Source organism: Protobothrops mucrosquamatus, unplaced genomic scaffold (genome assembly GCF_001527695.2).
Source record: "Protobothrops mucrosquamatus isolate PMUCROS unplaced genomic scaffold, P.Mucros_1.0 scaffold696, whole genome shotgun sequence".
NCBI classification, from domain to species: Eukaryota; Metazoa; Chordata; class Lepidosauria; order Squamata; family Viperidae; genus Protobothrops; species Protobothrops mucrosquamatus.
In genome coordinates, this window is record NW_015386979.1 from 195,150 (window position 1) to 209,280 (window position 14,131).

General features: G+C 37.3%; 1 protein-coding gene across 2 annotated transcripts in view; it reads left to right on the forward strand.

Annotated features, from left to right (window-relative positions):
* Positions 1 to 575: 575 nt before the first annotated feature.
* SLC10A7 (solute carrier family 10 member 7) overlaps positions 576 to 14,131 on the forward strand; it is a 116,164-nt gene continuing 102,608 nt past the window's right edge. Inside the window, exons 1-4 of one of the 2 annotated variants that reach the window (XM_015818188.1) lie at positions 576 to 688; positions 4,576 to 4,658; positions 5,374 to 5,510; positions 6,916 to 6,991. In XM_015818188.1, coding sequence (XP_015673674.1) covers positions 589 to 688; positions 4,576 to 4,658; positions 5,374 to 5,510; positions 6,916 to 6,991 — 396 coding nt within the window. In that variant the 5' untranslated portion in view covers positions 576 to 588. Of the gene's footprint in view, positions 689 to 4,575; positions 4,659 to 5,373; positions 5,511 to 6,915; positions 6,992 to 14,131 lie in introns of those variants that run through there. The other variant, XM_015818189.1, reaches the window with a different exon arrangement.

Genomic DNA, 14,131 nt, shown 5'->3' on the forward strand with positions numbered 1-14,131 from the left:
GGCGAGAATGGCTTGCTGGCTCTCCTCCGACTGACAGTGGCTGAGGAAGGGCTGCGGTGCAGGATTCCTGCACTCCACGGCATTTCCTTCCTACTTGGGGAAGTACCCGAGGTGGGCTCATCCAACCTTCATCCTGCTTCGGAGGCACTCTTCTTAGGACCCAGTTCTTCCGGGGCGCTCCTTCGGATAGCGTTTGGTCGCTGCTTGGGTCGTCCCGCCCCTCGGTGGGGCTCTCCGATGGGTGCCGAGACTCCTAGTCGCGGCGGCCTCCGAGGCCCTGCCTGGTGGAGTTGCTGCTCTCGTGCCTCCTCCTTGCCCCCCCCACCCCCAGCGAGGCTAAGTGCGCGCGAGTCTATTAGCAGTCGCGTGGTAGCGATGGCGGCTTTCAGAGAGCCTGTTCCTGTCACTGGATACTTACCAGCGGCGGCGGGAGCGGCGTTTAACTGGTTTGGCTGCTGCCGGCGGCACGTTGCGGAGCCGCTCTGCGGGAGGGCCCGAGGGAAGTCCTGACTAACTCTCCTCCCGCCCTCCTTCCTCGCTGCTCGCAGCCGCCGAAGCCTCTCGGCCAGCCCCGCCGCCGCTGCCGCCATGGGCATTCTGGACAGGCTGAGGAAGGACTGGTTCATGCTGGGCATCGTCCTGGTCATCACCGTCGCCAAGCTGGAGCCGGCCTTTGGGGTGAAGGGGGGTAAGTCTGCCGGGGGAGCTCCCGCCTTCCCTGCCGGCCCTGGCCACCTCTTTCCCACTCGGGGCTCGCTTGTTTGCAAGCAAGGGGAGAATTGGGCAGGGCTGCCCCGGGTCCCAGCCGAAGCCTTGTCGCTGTAGCCCCCCAAATCGGGACTGAGCCGGGCGGGGGCATCTCTGCCTGAGCAATGCCAGAGTTCGCCCTTCGTAACGGGGCAGCGCCATTGGAGTCCAGCTGCCAAAGCACCTTTCTCTCGCTTCGAATCGTTTCCAACCGTTCCTTGCAAATAATACCGGCTCTGCCCTCTTAGCGTTCCTTAAGTGGACGGTCGGAGTTTCCCGGACTCAAAACTCCCGAACAGAGTTGCAGTGACACGTTGCACGCCCAGCGAGCGAGCGAGCGCGGAGAGATTCCACTTCCGCGTGGAAGGATCCGGCTGCAGTTGTAGCAACAGACAACTCCTGTGTGTTTCAGCTGCTGTCAAAAGTAGGGATAAAGACGCTCGCTCACCCCTTTAGGGGAAGCAGTAGCGCCCCAGTTACAGGACTTAAGGATATGCAACAAGTGTAGAAACTTCAAAGTCGTTCAAGCAATAGAAATTCGTATTTGAAAAACAGTTCGTAAATGGTTGTCAGATTTGATCAACTATTCCTAAATTAGAAAATGAGGGTGCTTATCAACAGCCATTATATTTAACCACTTTCTTGAACTCTTTTTTTTACCTGTGTGTATATACAGGACACCTACCCATCCATCTAACCACACTATTCTATTTTTAATTATCACAGTTTCTATACTACCCCAGTCTTTTCACTTTGGATAAGCCAGATGAATCTCAAGCAGCCCAAAGATGCTTTTTCACGAAGCAACTTTCTTGTCAAGAATATCCCGTTGCTTTGTGAAAAAACATCTTTGGGGCAACTATGACCTGGATGACTGAGAATCTCCATAGACAATCTCAAACAGCAATCTCAGAAAAATCCAAATAATATAATAACCATAACAAGGGGCAAGGGTAACTTTATTAACTTTATTTTTAGTAAAATATCAGTTTAGTGTAGTGATTAAGGCATCAAACTGGAAACTAGGAGACCATGAGTTCTAGTCCCTCCTTAGGCACTAAGCCATCTAGGTGACTTTGGTCCAGTCATTTTCTCCCAGCCCTAGGAGAGAGGCAATGGCAAACCACTTCTGGAAAAAAAAACTTGCCAAGAAAACTGCAGAGACATATTCAGGCAGTTTCCAAGAATTGGATACATTTGATTGGAAGAAAAAAATACTCCCCACTAGACTTCTACCTCATCAAAGGCCTTCTTCCAAAGGAAGATTTTTAGAGGCTTCTAAGATCATGATGGAAGGAATCAAACTATCTCCAAGGAAAGTTAATGCAACAAGAGAAAAGGGTCAGGGACAAAGTGTTCCATAAGGCTACAGTTGATAAAGCTTGGCTTCCAGTCCATAACACCTCACTTCACATGCAGTGGAACCTTTCATTATCTAACAGGACAGGTAGCTTTATTTTAGGTAACACAGCCCTTAAGTTATATACAGTGTTGGTCACTACTATACTATGCAGTACTGAAATCAGATTGTGAGACATGTCTGTGCATGTGATCTGCACTTAATGCATTTCCTGTTTTGTGACAGAACGAGAAATGGTTCACTGAAGATACTGTAGTGTTTTCTATCTACAGTCTTTACAATTACTTGTAAACTTTTGATAGGTAGAGAGATCATTCTGATGGTGAGAAATAAATTGTCTTAAAGTGCCTGTTGGAGTATTTCCAAAATACTACCTTTACAATAATAAGATATGTATTGCCATCTATCAGCTTTTTTTTGCATGAGTTTCTGTATTGTATACCATTTTTCCTAAACCTCATGAGAAATTAATGCTTTTTCCTAAAGTGATTTTAATGATCACTTCTACTTATATTGATATAGTTGAGGAACTTGAAATATTATGCATAGAAGTTATATAGGCTCAAAGTAAATCTCCCAAGGTTGCTTTAAGTAATTATTTCTCATAAATTCTATAGATTCCATTGCATTTCTTATGAGACAAAATAGAATGAATGTGGATTTTTTTTTTCCAAATTCACTTTTTTAAATGTTCCTACAAGTGGGGATTTTGTGGGTTTTTGATTTATTTTAGAAACCTGGTATTTTTAAATAAATATTTTTCAGAAAAGTTTATGCTGTCCTGTTTTATTTAATTACAAATGTTTTCAAATGCAGCCTGCATCCTTGCTTCAGCAGGTGGCCTACCTTAATAATACCTCTTAAGCAGGCTTTTGATAACCCCCTTTCTTCCTTTCCAGAAATATCTTTCAAAATATGGCCCTCTGATGTCTTTGTAATTAGATATTCCTGATAGTGGGCTGCAGATGTTTGACTTTAGTAGTACAGTACTGACTTTTATGTGGTTATATAATTGCACTCTATTTTGCCTCTCTTAAAATACAAGCAGTGATCATATTCAACAAACCTGAATCTAAGAAAGAAAAAAAAATAAAAGTTAAGAGTATTCAAATTATTGTAATATCAAGGTGCCAAAACTGTGCCCCTCATGTTTCACTTTAATAGTTTGTTTTCTGGTTTTGTACTTAGAACTGCCTGAGGGAATACTTCAGCCTGCATTACTTTTGGCTGCCAAGAAAACATTGGTGTTTTTCTCTCCCAATTATCAGAACTTAAAATAGTGCCAGTAATGTTGTTATATAAGTGTTATGAGTACATATTACCCTGTTTTTGTGTCATCAGAGATAATCAGTATTATATGACATTTTGCAGATTCCTATGTGAGGCAAAACTTAAAAGCAACCAGAAAGCACTCATGTCTTTTCCCCACATTCTGTTCCTTTCTAAACATTGTCTCTAATGAATAATGGTGTGACAATTACCTAACTTTTCTTCTTAAGCTGCAGAATACAAAGGAACTTGGGTCTTTTACCATCATCTGCTACTACCAGCTTTGTAGAAACATAATTCTCTTCATTTTATGTAAACTGACATTGTTCACTCTAAATTTGGACTTTCAGGATTACCTACAATAGTTAAAATTAGTAAAAACTTGCTTTAAAGTGCATGTCCAGATCTTGAATTTCTATTCTTCGTTCTGCAAATATAGTTTAAGATGGCATAAAATGCAAATTATGTAATTAACAAGAAACAATCTAGAGATCTAGACCTTATGGCTGGCTTTACTGACTTACATGCATCTATTGCTCTTAATTATAATGTTATTGTTAGTTATGACATGTTTTTGTAACCTGTATATAGTGGTACCTTGCTATTCATCGTTAATTGGTTCTGGGATGTGCGCTAAGTACTAAAAATGATGAGTACCAAACAGTTTTTTCTCATAAGGAATAATGTAATGACTCACAAGGTGGCCAATTCTGACAAGTTCTAGCTCGTGCGTTGAGTACCAAACAAACAATGAGTACGGGGCAAAATTTTCATATCAACATGCATTGAGTACCAAATTCGATGAGTTTCAAAGCAGTTGAGTGCCAAGGTACCATTGTACCACTTTGTGCTCTGCTTCTAATCTGTCTAATAATCCTACAATTTTTTTATTATTAAACTAATAAAAAAGAAAAACAAAAAAATAATCCTACAATTTTGACATAGCCTCTGTACTGATTAAACTGTACTATTTATGTCATTGTCTTTTCTACTCTTTCTGCTGTTGGAGAGAGAAAAGAGTTCTTACCCAGTTTGGCTAATGCTTCCGATCTGGGAATTCTTAAAATTGTGGTTTCAGCTTCTCTATAGAGTGCACAGTTGGAGAATTTCTTAATAGCCATCTATAAACGTTAAAGGGAAGACTTACAAAAATTAGTTGCTTTTGTTTACTTTTGGTTCAAATATGTTTTCTCTTCCAGGACCATTGAAACCAGAAATCACCATCACATATATAGCTGTCTCTGCTATATTCTTCAATAGTGGACTATCCCTGAAAACAGAGGTACTGCAAACTGAATATTCATCTTTTATTTATTCATTTGCTACTTAAATAGTAACAAAATTCTGGGTTATTTTAAAAGTCTGGTAGTAAGGCCACATTTTAAAATGATGATATTATAATTGAACACTGTTGGGGTATGTGTGTCAGTCTTTCTCATTTTTAACTTCAACTTCAGAATTCCCCAACTGATATATCTTTTTTTTAACCCCATTTTTAAAATTTATATCAGCATAATCTGTGGCATAGATATGTCTTGAGATGGCTATTTTATAAAAGAGCACAAAAGTAGTAGTTTATGTGGGTTGTTTCTTATTAACCCTCAAATTTCCGTGCATATATTAAAATTATTTGTGGTATGCATTTATTTAATGAGGATGGAAGATCTGTACCATATGAAAAAATACTATTTTAAAGGCTTTTTAGTACAGCTACTCACTCCAAATATATAGCCATGTTTTTTTCCTTTTATATGTATGTATGCTAAAATGGACTGAAATCATTTCAATGAAATGTATGAATAAGTTAAAAAATGAAATAAATAAAATATTCAATCTGTACTTAATTATTTTAGACAATGCCGTGTTATATTTTTGTGTACTTAGTTTAGAAACAGATTTTTTGAAAGTGTGTGCACCTAATACATTTAACGATACTAACGTGAGTCTAACTTCATCTATTAAAACTGCAACCTTTTTCTTTTCCTTTTGTTTTGCAGGAGCTGACAAGTGCTTTGATGCATGTAAAATTGCATCTTTTTGTACAGATCTTCACACTTGTGTTCTTCCCAACAGTTATATGGCTGTTTCTTCAGCTCCTATCTATTACATCTATAAACGAATGGCTTTTAAAAGGGTATGTTTTAAGCAATGAACTATTTATCGCTGCTCTTTCAGTAATGCACTTCCAGTAATGCTAGCATTTTTTAAAAAAACAGTGAACTTATTTTTTGTGCTGATTAATGGTTTGACACTTACTGTTAGATTACTCTTTCAGAACTTTTATACCACATATACTTAGGCTTGGCAACAAATTTTATATGTAGAGACTTACAAATCATGTCTCTTTTTAACATACCTATGCTATATTTGCTGACCACTTACAAAGAGTAGTGGACTAGGAATACAGTAAGACATGGTAGAATAGAAAGATAAATGTTGAATGTTCATGAAATAGCATACTGAATTGCAAAACACAATTTTGCAGAGGTTTCTTTTTCAGCATCTTGCATTATTTTTCATTATTTCAAATAGTGACTTCAGAAGTCCCTTATAGTCACTGTTATTCAAAATTTTGAATTTTATTTAATATGCAAATGTGTTCACTGACTAGTAGTCATAGAAAACTGAAAAGCAGGTGCATAGGTATCAACCTCAACAAAAATGTCAAGAACTATCAAAGCAGATAGTATAATTGTTTAATGAAAATGGAAAGAAGAAAGTCATATGTTTATCTAGGAATGTATTGTTATGACACAATGATGTCTACAAAGGAACTATGATACATTCCTCCATGTAGTAGATTTGCAGGCCATTGAGTAGATGAGGGCAATAAAATTTGAATGATGAAAGTTATCAAGAATTTTAGCTTGAGCCTCAGTAATACTCAAATCACTTTAATATAATTTGTCTGAAAATTAATTACATGAAAAGCAATACTTTGTAACAGGAAGGTTTTCTTCTCCTCTTAGTTTTTTCAAATTTGAATGGTTTGATGTTAGGAAGAAACTTCAATTCTGGTACAGACCAGATTTCCTCATTCACTTTTACCAGGGAATTCTGTATATAAATGTTTTTGGGTGTACATATCTTCTTTTTCCTGTGCAGTGGGCATCTACAGAATTGGTTAAAAACGTCAAGGGTATCACTCCTCCTTATGTTCATGAGACAATGCAATGCACATTAAAAAGGGCTGGGGCTTTGATTGCATGGTTATACCTGCAATGCTGACTTTTTGGAGCCTGTTATTTGGACACCTCTAGTGAAGACAGAAAGCCTTGGGTACCCTAGCAATGGAATATTTTCTGGATGATATCCAGTGTGTACAATTGCTATAAATAATAAGAAAGTTATTCAGAGACATTTGATCAGCTAATTATTTGTAAGCAGAAGATTAAGAAGTCATTTACTTTACATTTTACATTTATTTTACTTAGTCATTTAGCAAGTAGTACACTGCTGTGCCCCTTCTCTTGTATGGAACATTTGGAGATTAATTAGAAAAAATAAAGTTCATATTCCTTTATCCTTCTTTCCTCTAGTTTGCAGACAGTAGGCTGCATGCCTCCACCAGTATCATCAGCAGTGATTTTAACTAAAGCTGTTGGGGGGAATGAGGTAAGATTTTTACATTTTGTTTTCTCATTACTTGTTCTTTTTTAAATGCTGTACTTTTGTACAAAAATATTTTTTACTAAGCAGAGTTGTTTGGCAGTACATGAAATAATGCTTCCTAGGCTTGACTGTGTCACTGCATTTTAAAAAACACATACTTTTAGGTTTATTTATATGTAAAAACATTCACAATATACAGTAGTATTTTAGGGGGAGAAAGAAGGATTTTGCCACCAGATAAAACAATATATTTGCATTGCAGGGATTTAAACTACATCTCTTTTTAAAAAGAGCATAAATTTCTCAAATTTTGAACGAAGGGCTCATTTTAACATATAAAAATAATTTTCAGCAAAACTTAGCTAGCTTAAAATTACATGTTAATTACATTTTAAATTAAATAAATTTGAATAGATCTTCAGCCTTTGTGGTTATTACCTATGCACATAGGTACAGAAACAATGTGGCTTGAGGGTATCTCACCTTTTAAAAATTAAAGTGATTGAAACATGAATGAAGCACAGAATGAAACACATTCTGGTGAGAGAGAAGTTTCCTGTGGATGGGCTCCAGGACGAGTCTGAAAGCTCGGAAGACTAAATCTCTGGTCCTGGTGACCAGCCCAGATTGGATACTGAATGAAACATTTTTCCGTAAAGAAAAGTATCAAAAGTAGCATTTGCTTATTTAACAATCATATTTCCAAGGCATTGTGCCAGGTACCTTAGTGTTGGACATATGTTGGCTGAAAGTAGGAGGGAGGATCCTCTTTTCTTATTTTGCAGTGAGATGGTGATTTTCCTAATTGCACAATTGCTGAATCAATTGTTGAGTAGTTACAAAAAGAAAAACAATGATGCCCTATCTGGAAACAATAATCTTGTCATTATTTATAGTTAGACATTTTGTTTGTTGTATGTTTTATAATTTCTCTTATAATGCACCTTGCTGCCATCTCCCTTTACCTGGTATTTTAGTTCATGTATCAGATGAAGAGGACTAAATCCACAAAAGCATACATATTTACATTTCTTTAGAAGAATAAAAGAAAACTCTTTAATAAGATGATGTTTTTCATTAGGCCAACTAATGTTTTATAAAGTAATCTGGTAGCTTTACTTTTTCCAGAGCTGTTGTCAAGCCAGATGTTAACATTTTTAGATTATTGGTAAGGTGACTGTTTTGAAAAGGTCTGACTTGTTTGGCAGCCATTCTGATGATTTATAATATCCAGCAAAAACTCCACAATGTTTGAAATAATGTCTCTTAATTAAAATGAATTTAATGTATAACTGTCTCACAAAAGCTTTCCATAGTTAATGATGATGCTACCTTTACCAACTTAGATCCATTGTAATAGTAATATCAATATGGCTTTTGTGTTATAATGGTCCTTTCATAATTTTACAGAATAGTGCATATAGAAAATCCCAATTACAGTCCATTTCCAGTTACAGTTAGAAATATTCTTGGTCTAAAATTGTGGAAAATTCCAGGTATCAAGTGAGCTAAAGAACCAGTGATCTAACTTTGCAGCTAGCTAACCCCTATCTTCTTATGTGAGATGATTTGCTTTATAGACGAAGAATTATTGGGGAAGGATAAATACAGTAAATTTAAAATGGAAATAATGCTCAGGTTTAGGGATGAGCAAACTACTCCTTGGACAGAACAAGATAAGCATAGATAAGTTGTGCACAGATCAAAACTGTATACTCTGTATGCTTTGTTTTGTCCAGAATTGGGGATGGGAGATAGAATCTGAAAGTACAGGTAGTCCTTGAGTTATGACCACAATTAAGCCCCAAATTTCTGTTGCTAAGCAGGACAGTTGTTAAGTGAGTTTTGCCCCATTTTATGACCTCTCTTGCCACAGTTGTTAAGTGAATCACTGCAGTTCTTAAGTTAGTAGCCTGGTTGTTAAGTGCATCTAGCTTCTCCATTGATTTTGCTTGTAAGAAGGTTGTCAAAGATGGTTACGTGACCTTGAGAGACTGCAATATGGGTCAGTTGCTAAGCATCTGAATCTTCATCATGTGACCATGGGGATGCTGCAATGGTCGTAAGTGTGAAAAATGGTTATAAGTCACATTTTTTTCAGTGCAGTTGTAACTTCGAATAGTCACTAAATGAACTGTTGTAAATCAAGGACTACCTGTATAAGGTTCCAGCTGGGAAAAATGAATCTGGATCTGCCATTCTGCTATTCTAGTTAAAATTTACCTTTAAAATTGATGACATCCAGGTAGGGAAGGGATTTAGGATTTCCATTCAGAAACTCCAACTATAGTACATCTTTGCCATCATTAGATGGTAGTGAAAAGTCTTTTGTTCCCACTGTGTCTCTTTACTGCCATCCAGTGTAATCCTGGACCTCTGCTTCAAAGTCCTGCCCAAAATTTACATATCTGCTCTGGTTTCTGGATTAACAGTAACTGCAGCAGATAGGCTATTATGAATCCCACAATTGAAAAAAAATCAGTTTGTCTAGGATAGGGCAGTGAAACTTATGGAGAATAATATGTAGATTTTACATTCCTTGCACACTTCAATCAGACATATATTCTATTTGGTTTTTGTTTTGCTTCTCTTAATCTTAGATTTTTCCAAAATCTTAAGTTCCAAAGGTGCTTTTCCAAAAGGCAACTAGACTTTCTTGGGTTTTTTTTCCCTTGAAAACATTTCGCTTCTCATCCAAGAAGCTTCTTCAGTTCAGTCTTTGATGAATTGAAGAAGCTTCTTGGATGAGTAGCAAAACGGTTTCAAAGAAACCCCCCCAAGAAAGATCAGTTGGCTTTTGGAAAAGCATCTTTGGGACAGCTGTGACGTGGACGATTGAGAATCTCCATAGCCAAAATCTTAAGATTATTCTATCACAGGGCAGGCCTTGGCTTTTGAACTGTCAAAAATATACAAAGAAATCTCACGTAGAATGAAAAAATGGAAGTGAGGTGAGGAAAGTGTTCAGAATATTGTTTCTAGAGTTCTTTCTAGAAACTAGCACTGATGATATTAGTTAGTTAGTTAGGGCAATGAAACGTCTACAAGAAAACAAGCTCAGAGAGCACCAAGGACCCCTATAGTTCTTTCTATCCAGTAATAGCATCTTTATTCTAGGTCATGTGCCTTAGAGAAAGCATTCTTAGGAACAAAATAGCAGCATTCCTAGTCACTGTCCAATTCATGGATATGCTTGTGAATGACCCTGGGCAGTGATGCAACCATTCTGGCCTTCCTGGATCTCACAACAACTTTCAACATCATTGACTATGGTATCCTTCTGGACAAGCTGGACATTACCCTAGGGTTCTTTGAGAGTATCCAGAGTATTACATACCTTGCTCTTGGTCTGATCTTGGTTGCTTGACTCCTCCTAAGGAGAGTAACAATGGAGTTGAATTGCCTTAATTTGTATACCATCTGTCTGATAATGGTAGAGTCCAGTTCTTTGGAAATAGCTGTGTAACCCTTTCCCACACTTGTACTGATTATCATCCCATTGATTAAAACAACTTTAATTTCATGTTCAAAGGAAATGATAATACTAAGGCAGTGATGGCGAACCTTTTAGAGACCGAGTGCCCCAAACCCCGCCCCGCTCGCAGGGCCATTCACGGCCCACCGCAGCAGATTGCCCAGGCGGCCCAACAGCGCCATGGCAGCCACGCTCTCCACCCATGCCCCACAGTATCATCTGCACACGACAGGGCATGAGGGCGGAGTCTTGTCCCTGGCTGTCATGTCCTTGGCTGCGCTGCTGTGTGCGGGCCGTGCCCGGGGGGGTGACTCTCTGGGGGAGCTGCTGGTGGGAAGGGGGGCTGGGGCGACGGCACGCGTGCCCACAGGGGTTCACATATTTTTGCCACACACAAATAGGTAGCTTCGAATCATTTTCACCAATAAATAAATGAACAAGTGTAATGTTTTTTTGATTCATTTGTTTAATGGGGTTCTCTCCTATGAGCCCAGGAAAAGGCACAGTTTTTTTTAAAGTAGAGCCAACATGTGAAGGGAATAATTCCATACTCTTGCCAAAGTTCCTTTTTCATTTTGGATGTGAATAGCTTCACATATCTACAATATAAGAATTGTGAAGCATATTAATATTTCTTGTTTCATGTGTTATGCCTGAGCTTGTTCTATGACTCTATGAATCTGATTGACTGAAAATAGTTGCTCATGTTCTTGGGCTTAAAGAGAGAAAAGAGAAACATATTTTCTTCAAATCCTTCTTAACCAATGACAGGATCCTGGATGATGGTTACTGTCATCAATGGCAAGTTACCTCTACTTCCTTTCTAACAGTGACAGCATGATTTACTAATTATTTTCAAGTTTGACACATTTGTTGAAAATATCCCTGTAGATTTGGTGTTACACCTTTAAATTTATATTAAATTCGTCTTATTTTTGTTATTCAGAGTTCAAATGATATTACTTAGTATAAAGATATTAGGCTTTTACACAAAGCCATCAAATCTAAACGCATTTTAGAAGAGAAATCTTGACAGGTCTCTTGGGATAAAATAAATTATTTCATGTGAACTTTTAAGTCATAGACCAAGGTCACAGCAGCTGGAGTATATTTGAAAAAGGTTTCATCTCTGCTTGGAAAACAAATGAAACCTCTCATCATTTAAATTTAAAATGATAGCTTTAACAGACTTATCACGACTGGCAAAATATCAAGTTCATAGGGGGCATGGTGGACTCTGAAATTGTGTAAGAATAGATCAGGAGATTATGCTGATCTTTTTCCTCCTTTGCAATCTTGATAAAAACAAGAGTTCACAAAGATCAGAGTCCTTGTAATAGTGTGCTCTCGAATAAAATCAGAATTCATAAAGTAGAAAGGTTTTGTTTATATTTAGTCTGCTTTGATTTCTTTGTGATAATATTTTCTCTTATTTTCTTAGAGAAACAGTTTATTTTGAAACATCAGTTAAAATGTACTGGAAATATTTTTATTTATGTCTGATGCTTTTTCAGTTCATTTTCTGTATCACAACAGACCTGGGAGATGAAAGTGTGATTGGTTTAGGTGCGACCTATGTGCACAGAGCTGTAAAATTTTGGAACTCGGAACTACAGTAATATTCAAACCCATGTAGAAACCTTCATCCCTTGATGTATTCAGAATCCTTTAGTCAGGATGTTGTAGTAGAGCATCTTTCATGATCAACAGGGAGATCACATGACATACACAGGGCAAGTCTCAGTTAAACCTAGATGGTTAAATCTGCACATATTTTTCTTTCTTGTAAGGCTGTTTGCTGCCAAATACATAGTTCTTAAAGATGGGATAATTCCATGGAGAATATAATGAGCAGTCTTGGCATAAAACAATACTGTCCTTTGCAGTGATAGAAAAGTGTTACTTAACTTGGGACAGGAGCCTCCCAGGGCATACCTGCGAAGAGGAGAAAGGAAGGAAACTCTTTCATTCTTGACTGTTTTTTCCCATTTTTTCCCATTTGTGCAGCCAGACTAATGGTAAAGGTTCAAGAACCATGCTGAGATGATTTTAGGTATCCTAACAACTAGGAACCTGCCGAAAGAACCTAAAAGAGAAAAGCAGAGATTGGAAGAATAATCTTCAGGTTCTTTGTATCTTGCAGAACTGTTCCCTGATGGTTGAACAAATCCTCAAAAAACATTTTTTTTAATGTTACATATAAATTATTAGTTTCTTTTTAGGAAAATGGCATTATCTACACTGTGGAAAGGAAGTAAGAAATAAAGAAATTAAAGGCATTAACTAAGAAAGGGAAGTAACATATAGCTAAAGCTAGTCAATATAACACAGTTTATGCTGTAGCTTTCTATCCTTGTTAATTGCCTGGTTTCTACTTTGTGTGTGTACTGTTTCAGTGTTTTTTTATGTTTTGAATATCTCATTCCTCTCCTCCTCCCCCTCCCTCTCCTCCTTTTCCCTTCCTCCTCTCCCTCCCCCTCCCCAGCATCAACTCCATCCAACATAATCTTCTTGGTTTTCCCCATCCTCTCAACCCATTGAGCCTTCTTTTCTTTGTTTAGAGATAAAAATAATATTTACCACATTCAAGCAAACATCTGAATGTAGTTGCTGTTTTGTCCAGTAAGTGTATGGCTAGATTAATATATTATGCTAATCCACAATATAGTATGTTTGGTATTGGCTTAATATGTTATGTGAAGCTGGCCATTTTAATAGGTAAAACCATTATATGTGACTTTGCATAATATGTAAATCCAGCAAGTTGTGAATTATTAATGAACTGAGCTAAATAAATTCTTTACATTTTATTAATTTTATTTTTGTATTAATTTTCTACTAATTTTACTTTTAAAGAAAGTAGATTATCTACCATATATATTCTGAAATTAAGCTCCATGTATATTATTTCCTTATCATTTTTGAACCTCTTTTTTTTTTTTTTTTTAAAGTTAATATTTCTTATAACCTAATCATCTCACTATCTTGGAAATTCTGTTGATTGGGAAAGGAGAAAAAAATGATGCAGTATGTCAAACAGTATTAACTGTAGGATGAACTTGCAGAGGAACTTGTTTAAATTTCTTCAAAAAGATGGAAAAATGTTACTTTGAGCTTTTAATTAGCAGATGCCAGCTGCTCCAAGTAGAGAACACCTGTGCTACCTGAGGTATTAGGGACTTCAGAGCCCAGTCTTTTTGCACACCAATGAAAATGAGAAATAACTGATTTCTGTGGAGATGCTAATAGCCTTGGCTGCATTGTTCTCCTGATATATGGTCAGTCTTGAAAACTGAGCATAGTAATGTAAAACTTCAGAATTCTTGAGCAAAGCATTGGCAAGGAATTTTAGTTGTGATGATCAGAGTAATAGTTTCTTTTCAACTCAACAGCAGATTTATCATCATTTTGTTGGTAAACGTTAGTTGCTCTGTTCACTGTAGTAATCCATTGTCCATATTTTTACACAGCTGTGTCTTATAAGGCAAGGAAACTCTTTTGTTCCAGTAGAAGAGAATACCTGTAGCTTAGGATTGGTCTATGACCTTTGTTGTTTACTTGCAATTGTTTCATTACCCAACTAGATAATATCATCAGTGCACAAGATAACATTGTCAGAGCACTGATGTTACTTAATTGGGTAATGAAATGTCAACAAGCAAACAACC